The sequence below is a fragment of the Nuphar pumila genome, chromosome 10 (assembly GCF_984573655.1).
Source record: "Nuphar pumila chromosome 10, dmNupPumi1.hap1.1, whole genome shotgun sequence".
Taxonomy (NCBI): domain Eukaryota; kingdom Viridiplantae; phylum Streptophyta; class Magnoliopsida; order Nymphaeales; family Nymphaeaceae; genus Nuphar; species Nuphar pumila.
The window spans coordinates 81,603,403-81,623,143 of record NC_143258.1 but is presented as its reverse complement, the minus strand read 5'-3'; the positions used below and the strand labels follow the sequence as shown (position 1 = coordinate 81,623,143).

The 19,741-nt window shown below is 35.0% G+C and overlaps 1 protein-coding gene across 1 annotated transcript; it reads left to right on the top strand.

Annotated features, from left to right (window-relative positions):
- The first annotated feature begins 2,543 nt into the window (after positions 1 to 2,543).
- Positions 2,544 to 18,695, top strand: LOC149827033 (pyrophosphate-energized vacuolar membrane proton pump 1-like). The gene is made up of 8 exons (XM_090020206.1): positions 2,544 to 2,962; positions 4,022 to 4,596; positions 5,001 to 5,380; positions 5,476 to 5,562; positions 6,353 to 6,683; positions 6,825 to 7,235; positions 7,706 to 7,765; positions 18,289 to 18,695. The coding sequence occupies exons 1-8, from the start codon at positions 2,725 to 2,727 to the stop codon at positions 18,493 to 18,495; spliced, it is 2,289 nt and encodes a 762-aa protein (XP_089876332.1). The 5' UTR covers positions 2,544 to 2,724; the 3' UTR covers positions 18,496 to 18,695.
- Positions 18,696 to 19,741: the final 1,046 nt, after the last annotated feature.

Below are 19,741 nucleotides of genomic sequence, written 5' to 3'. Positions count from 1 at the left end.
CCCCATGTACATACATATATATTAGTTCACGCTTTGTCATGAGATCGGGAATATAATAAATGTTGGAAGGTGCTGAAAACGAACATGAAAGCACATTCTCTGGTGCTATTGAAGAATATTCTAGTTGTGATTCACTGCACACGATTGGATGGCTGTGGCCTCCTTCTCTCATCTCAACCTTACACGACAAAGATATCCTCAGGATCAAAACTTGAATTAGTAACTTTTGACAAATTTACAAATACACGCATACCTTTTGACTTAATTATAAATACCTGCCTAACATTTTTGTTTTTACAAATAGCAGCCTAATTAACAAAATAAATCTCAAACATCCGCCTACCTTAATCCGGACAGGTTCACCATGGTTAGCTAGCCCAGTTCAGTTCGGCTCACCATGAACTCGTTAGTGATCTGTTCATATAGCTGTTTAGCGGAGCCATGAGTGGCTTGTTTAGCTTGAACAAGTCCAGCTCAAACACATAGATAATATATATATATATACACAAAGAGAATGATGCATAGAAAATATATACATAAAAAGTAAACTATTAAGTATAATATATAAAATATAGTATATTTCATGCATAAATAACATGAACTTTTGTTTACATGAGCCAGCTCTTGTTCAGCTCATATCATTCAGGGATGAGTCGAACTAGAGCTTGGCTCGGGCAAACACGAAGAGAAGCTGAATCGCGAGCTCATTCCACTGATAAACGAGCCAAGCCTGAACATGCTCTGATCAGTTTGTTCAACTAGTTTACCAGCCCTAGTTACACACAATTTCATCACCTAGCAACACAATTTCATCACCTAGCAACATGGCAATCTTTTAACCAAAGTGTAAAACCAACCCTTGTTTTATGAAGGCCATTACTGTGAACTTCCGATAGCAATGCCGTGTACTTCAAGATTTTGGTAGAGGCCACCACGGTTCAAAACCCCATGTATATAAAATGAAACGAAAAACAGAACATACAAGAAAATTTCTATACGCAAGCAGGTTCAGTTTCAACTGCTTGATCTACGGTTTCATGCGTAAGGCTCGAGCCTACTTGCTCAAGTTTTAACTCATTGATCTAAAAATAACAAATGCCTGCAATAAACTTAAAATGTCACATTTTTCAACAGCCAATAGAAAAACCAAGTTTTTTTTTTCGATGTATTTGGAGATTTTCCTGAGAACTGAGATCCGTGGCATTGCTCCAATCGCTGGTCCAGAATCCCTTTGGTTGATTTTTTTTTTTTGTAACAAGGAACCCACACTAAAAACCGGGTCACTTAATGGGTCCGCCTCCTTTGGGTTGGACCTATTTCGCAATCCGAGACCAGTCCCAAACCCGAACGGACATGATTGATACTTGATAGGTCAAATTATGTTTTACATGGACCCGGACTGGATCCATCCCGTTTTCATCCTGGATAACAGCTTGAATCTTGGAAATTGGTAGGCATTGGATCAGTTCTCAACAAGAAGAATAAATAGGTAGCAAGCCTGACTCAATAGACATAGGGTTGTCAATGGTCAGGTTTGATCCTAACCCAACCCTTACCAAACCATATAGGGGCAGAGTTTGGTGATAGGCAAGAAGGTCTGATTACACTCCAGGTCGGACCTGAAGGGTCCGATTAATATATGCAGCCAGGTATGATTTGTGAAATTTCATACCAGGCCCGGGCCCCGACCCGTGTTTCTACTATGATTAGTAATTATTCAATGTAAAAAGGAAAAAGATATTATTTTACCGGGTATGCTCTGTATCTGGTTCATGTTACCCTTATCTCGTATGGTGGGTCTGACTGAACCCGGATCTGGATCCGATACCAGATCTCAAATCAGCTCTGGGTCTGGTTTCCCGTTGACACCCCGAAATAGACACGCCATTTCCTGTTCCATTAACACCTTGCTTATCTCATATTCTCATATACTAGTAGTTAAAGAATCACATAATATAATCAAGTGACTTAAATAATTATCTGATCAATACTTAATTAATAGAGATAGATATATTTATCTAATTAATGTTTTCTTGGCTCTTTTGTCACAAAGACGCGAGCGGCACCCTATATTGGTTCGACTCACAGAGTCGCAGGCTTGGAAGTTTTTTTGAAAAATAAGACACAAGGACACGGATGTTTTAATTTTAATGAATAAACTATTTTCTAGTATATTAATATTAATAATTAAATTTTATTAAAATACGATTACATTATTAGAAAACTAGTGGACGTATCAAGGTTCGTGTCCCTGTGACAAGCTTTGCTCATGAGATATTTGTTGCGAGGGGCATTTCCCGCCTTCTCGTTTTCTCTTCTTAATTCAATGGCTTCTCTTCTCCATTTTGGCCACTCCTCTTAAGCCCTATCCCAAATGGATCCTATATTGAAGCAAGATTTCGACTATCTGAGGTAACCCATCTTCCTATTTTCTTTTTCTCTTTTTTTCTTATACAAAATTTCTACTTAAAAACTCATGTTTTTTTACTAATGCAGGGCACCCACCTCAAAATTGATAAAGTAAGTCAAATTCAATCGCACACAGATTATATTCCTCCTGATTTTCTCTTTCTGCCTCTTCTGATTTCGTCGTTGGTCACTAAGTTAGTTCAGATTGAATCATCCTTTGCGTAGACAATTGACATTCTGTGCGAGCTCTATAAATTCTACGATGTGGGTATTGCGTTTCGTGATTGCTTTGATTGATTTTTGGTGTTTGGGAAAATGGGTTCTTCTCTAGTCGGCGAATTGTTTACGTATATCTTCATTCCGGTGACTGCGGTTATCGGAATTGTGTTTGCTCTGTACCAGTGGTTCCTGGTGTCTCAAATTAGGCTTTCTTCCCACCATCCGTCGGATGGCGGGCCTTCGGAGGGCCTGTTGGAACACGAAGCAGAAGAGGGTGTCGATGACAAAGTGGTTGTGTCTAAGTGTTGCGAGATTCAGAATGCCATCTCTATAGGTATGAAAATTTTAGCTTGTATCTATTGGAGATTAGGTTTTTCAAGGGCCCTTTGTTCACTTCTTCAATGGTTAGCATGTTCTTTGTTAGGTGTTAGGCCATGAATTCAAATTGGTATAATGAGCCAAGTTCTGCAGAATTCTTCAGTACACTCCCCCTTTTCTCTCCTCTTTCTTTTTTCAAGTATGTTTGCCATCATGTCGACGAGAAATTTGAGTGTTCGTCGCTTAGTTCTTACAGTAGTATAGCGATCTCCATCAATGTTTTTGGAGTTTCTAGCGATGAATTTCTTGTTTTACTTGTATTATATGTTGTTAACTTTTATAAATATCTTTCATTGGCATCAATGGATAGCCCTTTTTTCTTACTGGCAATCACAAGATATGGTTCTGTGATTGCTGCTAGATTATACGAGGCTTTTAATGGAATATACCATATAAGGAAGGGAAACAGAGAACAACAACCATAATTTCCTGTTAAATGCTGTTAACTTTGTTGAGCTTAAGCCGGCCTTCAACTAGTCTCCTGCTAATTACTGTTGCAGAGTTTAAAGTCTTTCTTCCTTGTGATCTTCATTCCCTGTTTTTCTTTTCTATGGGCAACACTCTTGGTGGGCTGGAACATAGAGATGATGACATGTATATCACATGATAGCTCTAGGATGAACACTGTGTGTCTATAGTTTCTAGTTTCTTGAAAGTGTTTGTTTGTAGGTGATCCTTGAGAAATTTCAAGACTTGTTTTTTCATCTCATGTCCATACATGAATTGATTGTGGAAACTCAACTTGGACAGCAAGCTTCCAACCTTTAGATCTCCAAGCAGAGTTAGAATGTATACAAATCCCATTCTGAACTTGGCATATATAGATTACTATAATCAACTCTGACAAAAATTTTCCATGCAATTCAGTTATTTTTTAATTGGTAACTAAATGTTTGCTAATGCACAAATTAGTTTTCTATCATTGTTCATCTGGTAGAAGGTATAGTGTGAAATGCTTGACTGCTTAGGAGTTCTTCAACAGTTTCTGAGATTAGCTTTTCTCTTCTATTTGTAGGAGCGACCTCCTTCTTGTTCACCCAGTACAAGTATCTGGGTGTTTTCACGGTTGTTTTTTGTGCAATTATATTCTTGTTCCTGGGTTCAGTCAAAGGGTTCAGTACACGGTCTGAACCATGCGCCTACGACAAACAGAAGTTGTGCAAGCCTGCTCTTGCAAATGCTGTATTCAGCACCGTTGCTTTCCTTCTGGGGGCTTTAACTTCTGTGTTCTCTGGTTTTCTTGGCATGAAAATTGCAACATATGCAAATGCAAGGACAACTTTAGAGGCAAGAAAGGGGGTTAATAGAGCTTTCGTTGTGGCCTTCAGGTCTGGTTCTGTTATGGGTTTCTTGCTTGCTGCTAATGGATTGTTGGTTCTCTTTGTTGCAATCTATTTGTTTAAATTGTACTTTGGGGATGACTGGGAGGGGCTTTATGAATCAATTACCGGCTATGGCCTTGGGGGTTCTTCTATGGCTCTTTTTGGGAGAGTAGGGGGAGGAATATATACTAAAGCTGCAGATGTTGGTGCTGATCTTGTTGGGAAGGTAGAGAAAAACATTCCTGAAGATGATCCACGAAATCCAGCTGTAAGTTTTCCTGGAGTCTTTTTTGTTTCTTTACCCATAAGGAAACAGAATTGATGGTTGATAAGAGTTCATGGATGGATTTCTTGCTAGAGTCCGTTTTACTCATACATACATTTTCAACTTATGGGCTTATCAGTTCAATTTTTATTTTTATACCTCTGTATATTCTATTTATAGTTATTTATGAAAAGAAAAGCTCTTCTGAGAGCAACACTAATAATTGTGATGCAGGGAACAATTCCTCCCATTGCTTTCTTCACTTTTGTCTTCAGCATATCTTAGATCTGTCCAGTATCTGCATTTCCATTTTTGGGCATGTCTGTACATATAAATTTAAATATATAAATAGAAATAGAAATATCTATATTTATATTTAAGTTACTGCTTTTACTGGCTGTATGTAGGTTATTGCAGACAATGTTGGTGACAATGTTGGAGACATTGCAGGGATGGGTTCAGATCTGTTTGGCTCTTACGCAGAGTCCTCTTGTGCTGCCCTTTTTGTTGCTTCAATCTCATCATTTGGTGTTGACCATGACTTCACTGCTATGTCCTTTCCCCTTCTCATCAGCTCTATGGGTATCCTGGTTTGCATGATCACTACATTGTTAACGACACAGATCTTTGAGATAAAGACCGAGAAAGAAATTGAACCTATGCTGAAGCGTCAGCTCATCATATCCACCATACTGATGACTGTTGCCATTGCCATTGTTTGTCTTGTTGCTCTACCATCAAGTTTTGAATTATTTGATCTTGGAGCAAAGAAGACTGTGAAGAACTGGTACCTTTTGGGTGAACGTTTTCTATTTTCAAATTTGACAAAGATAGTTTTAATAGAGGCATCATAACTATTGCCTTTTTTCCCATGGTTTACAGGCACCTTTTCTTCTCTGTTTCCATTGGACTATGGATGGGTCTGATCATTGGGTATATTACGGAGTACTTCACAAGCAATGCTTACAGGTAAAGACTACTATGTACTTTTCTTGCCTATTTAGGTAAGGATGCAAACGTGTTGGGAGTGGCTCAGATGCGGGCATCACTGAGTCCTAAATAATTTGACATTGCCAAATTAGGTTTGTTAGCTTGAATTTCATCACAGGAAGAAAGCCTTTAACAGATATGTAACCCAAGTAAATGTTAACTCCTATTGTTTATGACTTCAAATAGAAAGATTTGGATCTTCATTGAATCCTGATTTTCTCTGAATTCATGCACAAAACCCTCCAAAACAGATCTGACAGTGTAGCTAACTGGAACACTGGATCTGGAAGAGGCTCACATATCTGGTTAAATGTTTATTTGTTGGTTTGGTATCTAAACCAAACCAAATCCATTGAAATACTATATTTAGTCAGCCAGTTTTCTGCCTATAAATATAGAAAATATGTATGAAATTCTCAAGAGACTAGGTGACATCTCACTTTTTGGGGAATTAATCTCTACATAGGTTAAAAGAATGCAAGTTGTTGACTTTCCAAAATGGTATTCTACCCAGTTCACCTAATAATGCAAGGCTAAAGCTAATTACTAATGGTGTTTGAGAGGGAGGGAGGGACTGAATATGAATTCTCCTGGGATGTCAAGTTGTAGAATGCTGTCTCCCTTTGCCTTCACATGCCTGTCATGACCTTCCTTGATTCTAGATTGACCTCATTTTATCACATATATATATGTCAAATTAATTTATGTTTGGAATTCTGTGTTGCTGTGTTTGTCATTTAACAACCCAATTGTCAACAAAATCTTTCAGGCCTGTGCGTGATGTGGCTGATTCCTGCCGAACTGGAGCTGCAACAAATGTAATCTTTGGGCTGGCTCTGGGTTACAAATCAGTAATAATTCCAATTTTTTCAATTGCAGTTGCAATTTATGTTAGTTTCACTTTGGCTGCAATGTATGGAGTTGCTATGGCTGCTTTAGGCATGCTTAGCACGATTGCTATTGGGCTCACAATAGATGCATATGGTCCAATAAGTGACAATGCTGGTGGGATAGCAGAAATGGCTGGAATGAGCCGGGAAATCCGCAAACGTACTGATGCACTTGATGCAGCTGGGAACACCACTGCTGCCATTGGAAAGGTGAGCATTTGAATGCTTCAGTGAAACTTTTAAAACATCCATACACTTGTTTTCTTTTCTTTGTTAATCTTTCTACGATTAAACCAGCATAGAATCTGCAGTTTTCAACATAATAATAGAGGGTGTGCTTTATGAGTTCAGGGTTTTGCTATTGGATCAGCTGCACTTGTATCCCTTTCTCTATTTGGAGCCTTTGTCAGTCGAGCCAGTTTAAAGACTGTTGACCTACTATCTGCTAAGGTTTTCATTGGTTTAATTGTGGGTGCTATGCTTCCCTACTGGTTCTCATCGATGACAATGAAAAGTGTTGGAAGTGCTGCTCTGAAAATGGTTGAAGAAGTTCGCAGACAGTTTAACACTACTCCAGGGTTAATGGAAGGCCGTGTGAAGCCTGACTATGCAAATTGTGTGAAGATTTCTACTGATGCTTCACTTAGAGAAATGTTGCCACCAGGTGCACTGGTTTTGCTCTCACCACTGATTGCTGGTACTTTCTTTGGAGTGGAAACTCTATCTGGACTTTTGGCTGGTGCCCTTGTCTCTGGTGTGCAGGTACAAATGCATGTGTTGTTTTTGAGATTATAGAAGTCATGAAATGAATATATTTTCGGATATTGTGTAACATTCCAAGATTTTTTAACAATATCCTTTTCCGTTTAATTTTTCCTCTCCTTTTTTAGCATTACACACACACACACACACTCTCTCTCTCTCGTGTTTGTTTTCTTTTAATTAGTTCCAGGCGAAGTCTTTGTTTTTCTTATTAGTCCAGGAGAAATCTGGATCAATACCAGCAAAAATTTGATTTTATCATGAAAGCTTCTGCAAAGGAGTTGCTGGAATTTATTTTCTCGCTAGATTGATATGTAGGTCACAAGTTCTTCACAGGGACAGGTTATGAAATAGAAGTGATAGATACAATGCAGAAAACAGTGTTGTTGTTACCTTCTTTTAGCACATTGTATTTTGGGTCTTTTTTTATAAATTTTGAGGCAAAAATATTGTCTTATTTACCAATGCAGGTTGCCATATCAGCTTCCAACACAGGTGGTGCCTGGGATAACGCTAAGAAATATATAGAGGTAACTAAACCCTTTAATTGCTCCTTATATGGATTCTGGCATCATGAATCAGGTCTACCTGACTTCTTCCCTCTATAATAGAGATCTGGTTTGCCTGAGGAGACGTATTTTTTTTTCCAACAGACTTCCAGTTCTGCACTTTTTTGGCTTTTAGAAGAGTATTTATGTGTTTACGGCAATGCATCATAAATGTATTCTTTTTCATTCTTAGTACTCCAAATTGTTCATCCACCATCTCCATATTGACATTGCTTTCCTTTTAATGTTGCTTTATGCATCTCACATGCTTACATTGCACCATGGTAAACTTTCCCAAAACAAATGTTACTTGAAGATCTATTCTGCAACAAAGTCATTAACAGGTAGTACCTCCCCAGGTTTTAGTTTTTTGGAGTTTCTTAGTATAACCCATATGCTTCTTATGTCTCATGTTTTTAATTCCTAGGGCCTCTAAATGTTAGAAAGTGACTTGGAATATTTTAGGTTCGATAATGAACCCATACACATGCACATTAAGTGCGAATATACCCTCTTAAGGGAACAACACAAGCACATCAAGTGCTAATACACAAACCCATAAAAGGGATAAATATGACTTAAAGTCATAAGTTGAATATTATTGAAGAAATAGGAAGAAGAGGGTAAAAACCTTATACAATGGAGCATAAGCTCCTCCAAGGAGTGAAGAAATTACAAGGGGAAAACCCCTATTTATAATACAAGAGAGGAGCCACTTAGGGGGCTCCCAAAAGAGTCGTTGGGAGCCCCCAACGGTCACATTTATGACCGTTGGGGGCTCCCCAACGACTCTTTGGGGAGCCTCCCTAGGTGGCGCAAACCACTAAAAAAGAGAAAAATAAAAAAGAAAAATAAAAGTAAAAATTACAAACATATTCCAAATGGAATATGCGTAAAACTGTGAAATGACTAAACTACCCCTATGCCTATAAATAGAAAAATATATATTATATATATATAATTAGGATAATACATATGCATATATACCATATATGAATATGTATTATCTTTTATATATATAAAATATATATAAGATTACATAGGTTGAATGATACATTTTAACACCCCCCTCAAACTTTGTGTGGGGGAACAAAAAGATTGAAGAAAGCAGGAGGAAGACTCTCAAGGCTTCAAGAGCCTTCCGTACGAATGCCATTGCAAATGTCTTCCTCCAACGTCTTTAACGATGAGCACCTTCCATGATCTATCCAAGGTACTTCTTTTCCTCTTATCTTCAAGATCCTGTGGAACAACAACAAAGAAACAAGTAAAACATATCTTTGCACTTTACTCAATTGGAACATTTCTAACAAACTTAATTGAAACCATATCGGATGACACATCCGCAAAACAATGGTGCAAAAATATAACTTATGCATAGAAATTTGAAGCACATGATAGGATAATTATTTTAGCATGAAAAGTAAATTTAGAAAACCTAAGTTTCAAAATCATACATCATGTTAAAGAGTGAGCGGAAGCAAATTATGCGGAAATGAATTGCAAGAATGCATAATGCATTCATAAGGTCCAACATTGGACAAACATAACTCCATAATGGAGAATAACAAAATGGTCCACTAAGGGACACCACAATAAGCCTATGAAGAGGCATAAGCTATATATGCTTTATTGAACGAGGGCCTAAAAGGTCATAGTGAGCATATGCATGTACTATCATGAAATGAATTAACACTTAAAGAAAATCATTAATGAACATGCTCCAAACATACTTTAGTCAAAATGAACACGGATGCAAATGTTCAAAAGCATGATGAATATGAACTTCAAGGGGCTTTAACACGCATAGATCAACAATAGAGTTTTTCACATCTTTAGGGAGAAGATCTATGTCAAACAAATGTCATATATAAGAAGCATGATTTGACTAAATATATTAAAGCATCCACCCAAGATACAAAAATGAATATCATTTGAGACAAAAGACTCATTTTGCATATCAAATGCAAAAAGTGGCCGAAAAACTGTAAGCACTTAATATATAGATTAAATGCTAAAAAATCAATTTGATTTAAAACCATATCATAGATATGATTCCCTTGTATCTAAAAATACAAGTTATGAGAGAAATTTTGCAATTTTTCAAAAATAGTTTATCCACTACAAGCAACTACCTCATTAGTCCTCCAAAACCCACAAATCAAGTGTATAAACTACTAGATCAAGAATATAAATATAATGCCATTAAAGGCCAAATAACACACACAAAGGTGTGCAAAAGAACCTCTTGTCTACATATAATAATACTTGAAATGAGTGCATCTACGACAAGAGCAAGACAATACACGCCAACATGGACCAAGAGCATATCTTGTCTACGTAAAAATACACTCAAAACTAAGTATGTTCAGCTACTAGAACAAGAGTAACAAACCAACCATGGGCTAAAACACAATACATCTCTTGTCTACATAAGATGACACTTGAAATGAGTGAAATAAGCCAACCATGGGCAAACATCTCAGCGACTAGAACAAGGACACAAAAGCCAACATAGGCTAAAATCACACGCCATGGTGTGAATCAACGTGCCTTGTCTACATATAATAACACTCAAGACAAGTGTGCTCAGCTACTAGACCAAGAGAGCAAAAGCCAACAAAGGGCTACCAACACACGAAGGTGTAATAAAATTCTTGTCTACATATGATGACACTTAGATAAGAGTTATAAAAGGAGAAGACTTTTGAGGTAATAAAACTTGTAATGACAAACATATATATAAATCAAACCTTGAATCAATAGAACAATATTCTTCAAAAAGAATACCCATAAAAATAATATTTTGGAATAAATTATGTAAAAGTATCTTCAACAAGATACAACAACCGATAGAACAATATTTTTGAAAATAAATGTGTGAACATACGCACACCAAGAACATATGGAACACGTACACAAAAGCACGAAATCACAAATGTGCAAATGCACTCATAATTTTCATAAACAATAAAAGGTTGGACAATAATCCCTAAAACCTTGATTTTAATATACCTTAAAACATTTTAAGGTTTCAAACATCATATATCCATCACATTTATATATAAATAAGAGCATCCATAAGATCATTGACCAACATCAAACTAGTGACACACTCATATACCAAATCATTCTAGAGTCCCAAGGTGCCCATAACTCACCTCAACCACCATCTATAATATGGTAAGTGGACAATCTAAAATGACATAACAACGAGTGACACACTCATAATTAGAGATCATATACCAAATCATTCTAGAGTCCGAAGGTGCCCATAACTCACCTCAACCACTATCTATAATATGGCAATTTGGACAATCTAAAATGACATAACACAAGGTGCCCTTAACTTACCTCAACAAACATCTCTAATATAAAAATAAGGCCAAAACAATGATGCATTAAAAAAACATGTGATGGACAAATATAAATGCCACAAAAAGGCAATAAACACTTTAAGAATTATTTTTCAAAGAAAAGAGGACCGATTAAAAATTGAATCAAAGGTCCAATATAATCAATCACAATAATATGTTTTATAACAACAATTTGAATTATGCTTAATCTTCAAAAGAAGTCATTTATACAAAAAAGACTTATTATGCAACTAACACAATTATGAAATATTAAGCAACATCATGCGTAAGAACCGATTTGGAATAATCAAAAAGTCAAAAACAAGCCTCAACTATGATAGATATAAAGTGCAATCAAATGCATATCAGAAGATAATAGATGCACTTTTATGCAATGCAAGATTTTTAAATGACAATAATCTTGAATGAGCAAATAACAAATTTAGGTCAATATAGGCATTCATAAAGATGGTGAAGTTTGAAAATCTTATGAAATCCACTATTGTAACTTAAAAAATGATGCTCACAACCAATCTTCTCACAACAACCATGAAATCTTCATAAAAGAGCATATACTCACAAGAAGATTATAAGGACCAAAAGGCTCCTTAAAGAGAGCTCAAAACACACAAAATTCCCAAAGAAGGGGGAAACTCCACTAAAGTGAGAGAAATCCCAACAAAGAAGAATAATAGATTTGTTAAAAAACCTTATGATAAAGTAAGATTGTACTATGACATAAATCTATAAAATTAAACATTTATTGAGGAAAAATTCAAAAAGCTCTTAAGTTTTATCAAAAAACATGACTTAATTCAACCGAAATTATATATATAAAAAAAACTTTCTTAATTAAATGTTGCTCGTATAAAAAGGACACATTAGGTAAGTGAATCAAAACTTATTAAGGAATTTTTCATATATGCCAAGCATTTTTCGAAAAACTACATCTCACAAACATTTTAATCTTAACATACCTTTCTTTAAAGACTTACCATATATAAAAGGTATTCTTATAAACAAAGATAGGTTTAAAATATAAATTCAAGGCTCCAATGGTCATAAATCTTTACCGACCCATTAAGTTTTGAGCAATCATGTATCTAATTTTTTTTGCCAAACAAGTTATCATTTTAAAAATTTTCAAAGAAAAACATACGAAAAAGTATGTAGATGAAAAAGATTCAATAGAGTATCAAGTAACTCAAATTTTTATAAAAAGACATAATGACAAAGAGTACACATAAAAAAAAAGAACATATTAAATTCTTCATACAATACTTAAAGAAATAGAATGCATACCGAATAACTTTTAGAAAAGAGAGAGAAATGAATACTTCACCATTTTTCTTTAAAACTTTCTTGAATACCACGCTTCCCGATGCACCAAAGAGCAACTCGATCTCAACCTTGCTTTGATACCATGTTAGAAAGTGACTTGGAATATTTTAGGTTCGATAATGAACCCATACACATGCACATTAAGTGCGAATATACCCTCTTAAGGGAACAACACAAGCACATCAAGTGCTAATACACAAACCCATAAAAGGGATAAATATGACTTAAAGTCATAAGTTGAATATTATTGAAGAAATAGGAAGAAGAGGGTAAAAACCTTATACAATGGAGCATAAGCTCCTCCAAGGAGTGAAGAAATTACAAGGGGAAAACCCCTATTTATAATACAAGAGAGGAGCCACTTAGGGGGCTCCTAAAGGAGTCGTTGGGAGCCCCCAACGGTCACATTTGTGACCGTTGGGGGCTCCCCAACGACTCTTTGGGGAGCCTCCCTAGGTGGCGCAAACCACTAAAAAAGAGAAAAATAAAAAAGAAAAATAAAAGTAAAAATTACAAACATATTCCAAATGGAATATGCGTAAAATTGTGAAATGACTAAACTACCCCTATGCCTATAAATAGAAAAATATATATTTTATATATATAATTAGGATAATACATATGCATATATACCATATATGAATATGTATTATCTTTTATATATATAAAATATATATAAGATTACATAGGTTGAATGATACATTTTAACACTAAACTCTAATAGTTGCAAATTGAAATGCTTCTTTGCTTTGTCCTAGCTTTCTATGCTAATAATTTTCTTCTTTTTTCTGTTTCTTGCTGAAAAATTCTATGAGATAATTGTTAAAATGTATCATTCAACATTTGTAATATTATATATATTTTATATATATAAAGTATAATACATATTCATATATGGTATATATGATATGTATTATCCTAATTATATATATAAAATATATATTTCTCTATTTATAGGCATAGGGGTAGTTTAGACATTTTCAGTTTTACGCATATTCCATTTGGAATATGTTTGTAATTTTATCTTTTATTTTATTTTTTATTTTTTCCTTTTTCGTGGTTTGCGCAACCTAGGGTGGCTCCCCAAAGAGTCGTTGGGGAGCCCCCAACGGTCACAAATGTGACCGTTGGGGGCTCCCAACGACTCCTTTGGGAGCCCCCTAAGTGGCTCCTTTCTTGTGTTATAAATAGGGGTCTCCCCCTTTGTATTTTCTCATCCTTGAGGGAGCTTATGCTCCATTGTAATGGGGTTTTTACCCCTTGTCCATTATTTCTTCAATGATATGCAACTTATGACTTTATGTCATATTTTTCCCTTTTTATGGGTTAGCACATTATGTGCTTGTGTTGTTTCCCTTTAATGGGTATATTTGCACTTCACGTGCATAAGTATGGGTTCATTATTGAACCCAATGTATTCCAACTCATTTTCTAACATGGTATCAGAGCCCGGTTGAGATCGAGTTGCTCTTTGGTGCATCGGGAAGCGTGGTGTTCAAGAATTTTAAAGAAAAATGGTGAAGTATTCATTTCTCTCTATTGTTTTTCATATAGTTATTCGGTATGCATTCTATTTCTTTGATGTATTGTATGAAGAATTTAATATGTTCTTTGTTTTTTATGTGTGCTCTTTGTCATTAAGTCCTTTTATAAAAATTTGAGTTACTTGCTACTCCATTGAATCTTTTTCGTATGTTTTTCTTTGAAAAGTTTTAAATGATAACTTGTTTTGCGAAAAATTAGATATATGATTGCTCAAAACTTGATTTAATCGGTCGGTAAAAAATTATGCCCTTTGGAACTTTGAATCTACTTTTTAAACCTAACCTTGTTTATGAGAATACCTTTATATGAATGTTTAGTCTTTAAAGAAAGGTATGTTAAGTTTAAAATGTTTGTTAAATGTAGCTTTTTTGAAAATTGTGTCATATATGAAAAATTCCATATTATGTTCTCTTACCCAATGTGTCCGTTTTATATGAGCAACATTTAATTAAGAAAGTTTTTTTTGTATATATAATACCGGTTGAATTAAGTTTTAAAATGGTCTTATGGAATATGGTGATTTTCTTTTCATCTTTACACTCTTAAGGATGTTTTCAACATTTAGAGAGCTCTCTCTCTTTTCAATTAGAGATATTTATATTTTTATGTTGTATTGTCTCTTGTGGGTTTGGGTGTTTGCCCTTTTGTTTGTTCATTAGTGAATGTTGTAAGTGCTTAATGCACTCCTTGCTTTTCGGCATATTTTCATTATAAAAGTTATGGTCTTCCCTAATGTTTATTGCGTACTTATTTCATTAGGAGTAGGTAAGAATCTATTAAGTCATGTTTTTTGATAAAACTAAGAGTTTTTTAATTTTTCCCTCAATAAATGTTTAATTTTTATTTATGCCATAGTACAATCTTATTTTATCATAAGGTTTTGTTAATGAATCTATTTTGTTGGGATTTCTTCCACTTTAATGGAGTTTTCCCCTTCGTTGGGAGTTTTATTTGTGTTTAAGCTCTCCTTAAGGAGCCTTTCGGTCCTTATAATCTTCTTGTGAGTATATACTCTTTTATGTAGATCTCATGATTGTTTATGAGTATCATTTTTAAGTTGCAATAGTAGATTTCATAAGTTTTTTGAACTTCACCATCTTTATGAATGCCTATATTGGCCTAAGTTTGTTATTTTCGAACTTCACCAACTTCACCGCTTAATTGCACCTTATATCTTTCATAGTTAAGGCTTGTTTGTTCCAAATCGGTTCGTACACATGATGTTGCTTAATATTTCATGTTATGTTTGTTGCATAATAAGCCTTTTTGGTGTACAAGACTTCTTTTGAAGATTAAGCATAATTTGTGGTTATGCAAAATTGTTTTGATGGATTATATTGGACCTTTGATTCAATTTGTTAATCGGTCCTCTTTGTAAAATTTTTTTATTTGGAAAATGATTCCTTATGTGTTTATTGCCCTTCTTGTGGTATTTATGTTTGTCCATCACATGTTATTTAATGCATCATTGTTTTGGCCTTATTATTGTTTTATTAGAGATGTTTGTTGAGGTGAGTTATGGGCACCTCGTGTTATATCATTTTAGATTGTCCAAATTGCCATATTATAGATGGTGGTTGAGGTGAGTTATGGGCACCTTGGGACTCTAGAATGATTTGGTATATGATCTCTAATTATGAGTGTGACACTCGTTGTTATGTCTTTTTAGATTGTCCACTTACCATATTATAGATGGTGGTTGAGGTGAGTTATGGGCACCTTGGGACTCTAGAATGATTTGATATATGAGTGTGTCACTAGTTTGTTCTTGTGCCATTGATATTATGGATGCTTCTAAGTAAATGTGATGGACATATGGTATTTGAAACCTTAAATGTTTTAAGGTACTTTTAAAATCAAGATGTTTTGGGATTATAGCCCAACCTTTTATTTGTTTATGAATCTTATGAGTGCATTTGCACATTTGTGATTCCGTATGTGGTGCTCGTTGTGCACATGTGTTCTTGTGATTTTGCGCAAGTATTCTAAGTGTTCTTGGTGTGTGTATGTTCACACATTTGTTCTCAAGAATTTTATTTTATCGATTATAGTATCTTGTTGAAGATATTTTTTACATGCATGTTATTGTTATGAGAATTCATTTTAAAAGGAGTATTGTTTTATTCGAGGTATTATTTTCATTACAAGTTTATTGCCTCAAAAGTCTTTTCCTTTTATGCCCATTATCTAAGTGTCATCATATGTAGACAAGAATTTTATTACACCTTCGTGTGTTTTTAGCCCTTTGTTGGCTTTTGCTCTCTTGGTCTAGTAGCTGAACACACTTGTCTTGAGTGTTTTTATATGTAGATAAGGCACGTTGATTCACACCATGGTGTGTGATTTTTAGCCTATGTTGGCGTTTGTGTCCTTGTTCTAGTCGCTTAAGATGTATGCCCATGGTTGGCTTATTTCACTCATCTCAAGTGCTATCATATGTAGACAAGAGATGTATTATGTGTTAAGCCCATGGTTGGCTTATTACTCTTGTTCTAGTAGCTGAACATACTTGGTTTTAAGTGTATTTTTTACGTAGACAAGAGATACTTTTTAGTCCATGTTGGCATGTATTTTCTTGTTCTTGTCGTAGATGCACTTATTTTAAGTATTATTATATGTAGACAAGAGGTTCTTTTACACACCTTTGTGTGTGTCTTTAGCCTTTAATGGCTTTATATTCTTGATCTAGTAGATTATACACTTGATTTATGAGTTTTGGAGGACTAATGAGGAAGATGTTTGTAATGGATAAACTATTGTTGAAATTTGCAAAATTTCATTCATGACTTGTGTTTTTCAAGCAAATCATATTTTTGATATGCATGTCATGTTGGTTTCTTAGCATTTAATCTATATATTAAGTGCTTATGGTTTTTTCCACCCTTATATGCAAAATGTGTATTAAGTATGTCTTTCATAAATGATTTTAAAACCTTGTGAACTCTTGGGTTTATTTTGCCTAAAGTATGCTTGGAGACTTTGTTTCTCTTGTTTGTCACTTCATTACATATTTGAAGCATGTTCATTAATGAGTTCTTTGAGTATTAATTCATTTCATGATAAGTATATGCTCTTTATGGCCTTTTTGGGCCCTCATTCAATAAAACATATGTATTTTATGCCTCTTCGTAGGCTTCTTGTGGTATCCCTTCGTGGATCTTTTTGTTATTCCTCATTATGGGGTTATATTTGTCCAATGTTGGACCTTATGAATGCATTATGCATTCTTGCAATTTATTTTTGCATAATGTGCTTTCGCTCATTTTTTTGTTTTAACATAATGTATGATTTAGAAACTTTGGTTTTCTAAATTTTTCGTTTCATGCTAAAGTAATTATCATATTATACATAAATTTTGCACCTTGTTAGGAATGTTCCTTTTTAAGTAAAGTGCAAAGGTATTTTTTACTTGTTCTTTGTTGGTTTCTTTTCTCAGGATCTTGAAGATAAGAGAAAAGGAAGTCCCTTGGATAGAAGGTGCTCATCGATAAAGACATTGGAGGAAGATATTTACAATGGCATTCGTTCTGAAGGCTCTTGAAGCTTTGAGATTCTTCTTCTTGCCGTCTTCAACCTTTTCGTTCCCCCACGCAAAGCTTGAGGGGGGGTGTTAAAATGTATCATTCAACATTTGTAATATTATATATATTTTATATATATAAAGTATAATACATATTCATATATGGTATATATGCATATGTATTATCCTAATTATATATATAAAATATATATGTCTCTATTTATAGGCATAGGGGTAGTTTAGACATTTCCAGTTTTACGCATATTCCATTTGGAATATGTTTGTAATTTTATCTTTTATTTTATTTTTTATTTTTTCCTTTTTCGTGGTTTGCGCAACCTAGGGTGGCTCCCCAAAGAGTCGTTGGGGAGCCCCCAACGGTCACAAATGTGACCGTTAGGGGCTCCCAACGACTCCTTTGGGAGCCCCCTAAGTGGCTCCTTTCTTGTGTTATAAATAGGGGTCTCCCCCTTTGTATTTTCTCATCCTTGAGGGAGCTTATGCTTCATTGTAATGGGGTTTTTACCCCTTGTCCATTATTTCTTCAATGATATGCAACTTATGACTTTATGTCATATTTTTCCCTTTTTATGGGTTTTATGGGTTAGCACATTATGTGCTTGTGTTGTTTCCTTTTAATGGGTATATTTGCACTTCACGTGCATAAGTATGGGTTCATTATTGAACCCAATGTATTCCAACTCATTTTCTAACAATAATGATTCTTGGTTTTTTATGTCCAGGTTGGTTCAACTGAGCATGCTAGATCTTTGGGCCCAAAGGGATCTGATCCACACAAAGCTGCAGTTATTGGTGACACGGTTGGTGATCCGTTAAAGGATACTTCTGGTCCTTCTCTCAATATTTTGATCAAGCTCATGGCAGTTGAGTCATTGGTGTTTGCGCCATTCTTTGCTGCACATGGAGGGTTGCTCTTTAAATACCTCTAAGTTCATGCTTGGAATTTTTTGTTGTACCTCAAATATGAGTCCTACTTTTGTTCTTTTTCTCGGATAGAAGAGTCTTGTACTTTTCTCATATATGCTACTGATAAACAAGTGACATAGCTTGCTGCGGCATTGTCAAGTGTTGATAAGTTTGAATTCTGGAGATATGTGTGTTTTTCATGATAAATGTTACAATTTACGGTTTCTTTCATGTCTTGGATGCTGTAGAACTTGTGCAGTTTCAAGTATCCTTTTCTAGGGGTGCTTCTTAAGGCTGCGTTTATTGGCTTTGACCTACTACTATTGTAAACCTTCATGTTAAAAGATAATTGTATCTGAGGATTAACTGGAATTGCTTAAAATTAAAGGCATGTTGGGGCTGAGTGATGACTCAATCCAACTATGTAAGTCTTATAATCTACATGAATATTTAAATTCTAAATGTGTGTCATCCTTGTTTATATATGCATACGTACATAGTACACACAGTACACACATATGTATATGTATATGTGTGTGAGTGTGTGTATAAGTTTCAAAGCATCTAATGTCAATGGTACTTTGTGAGGACTGTAGAGATGAAAAACTTTGCTTTCTTACAGAAAATTTCTTTAGTGGAGAAAATGTAAATTGATGTGAACATGCAAATTACTTAAAGAACCAAGTGCATGAAGTCCTTTTAGTGGAGCAATTTATTGAATGTATTTTTCATGGGAAAATATTTTTGCCAAGACATGAGATCTATGGTACACATAAAACTACTAGTTATTCTAAAATAGGCTACCAAAGAAATCCCGTTTTACAAAGCATTCTAAAAGGGAATATTATAATTTCATCCTTGAACTTCTTTTGTTTGCAGTGCACTTGCAAAATCCTAACTGAGATAATGTATATTTTGACCTGCATTCTTCCAAGACAGGATGATATATGATGTAAAAAATGTTATATGTATATGTATATGCATATATATAAAAGAGAAACTAAATCAGTACAACTTCAGCTGATATTGCCCTAACTGCAATGAACCAATCCACGCCAGATCTGACCCTAGCCATGTGTTCAAAAGAGAAATTAAAATCAGTCATTGCGTGACAGCATGTGATCTTCAAACCCAGAAGTGGATGCTGGACTGAGCTTGTACTCAGTTTTGTGGGCCTTAGCTTGGTCGGACCAAACCTAGGCCTCATGAGATAGCCTGCAAGGGCACACCAGGCTTAGGCCTGGTCTTTTGGTCTATCCAGTGGGGCCT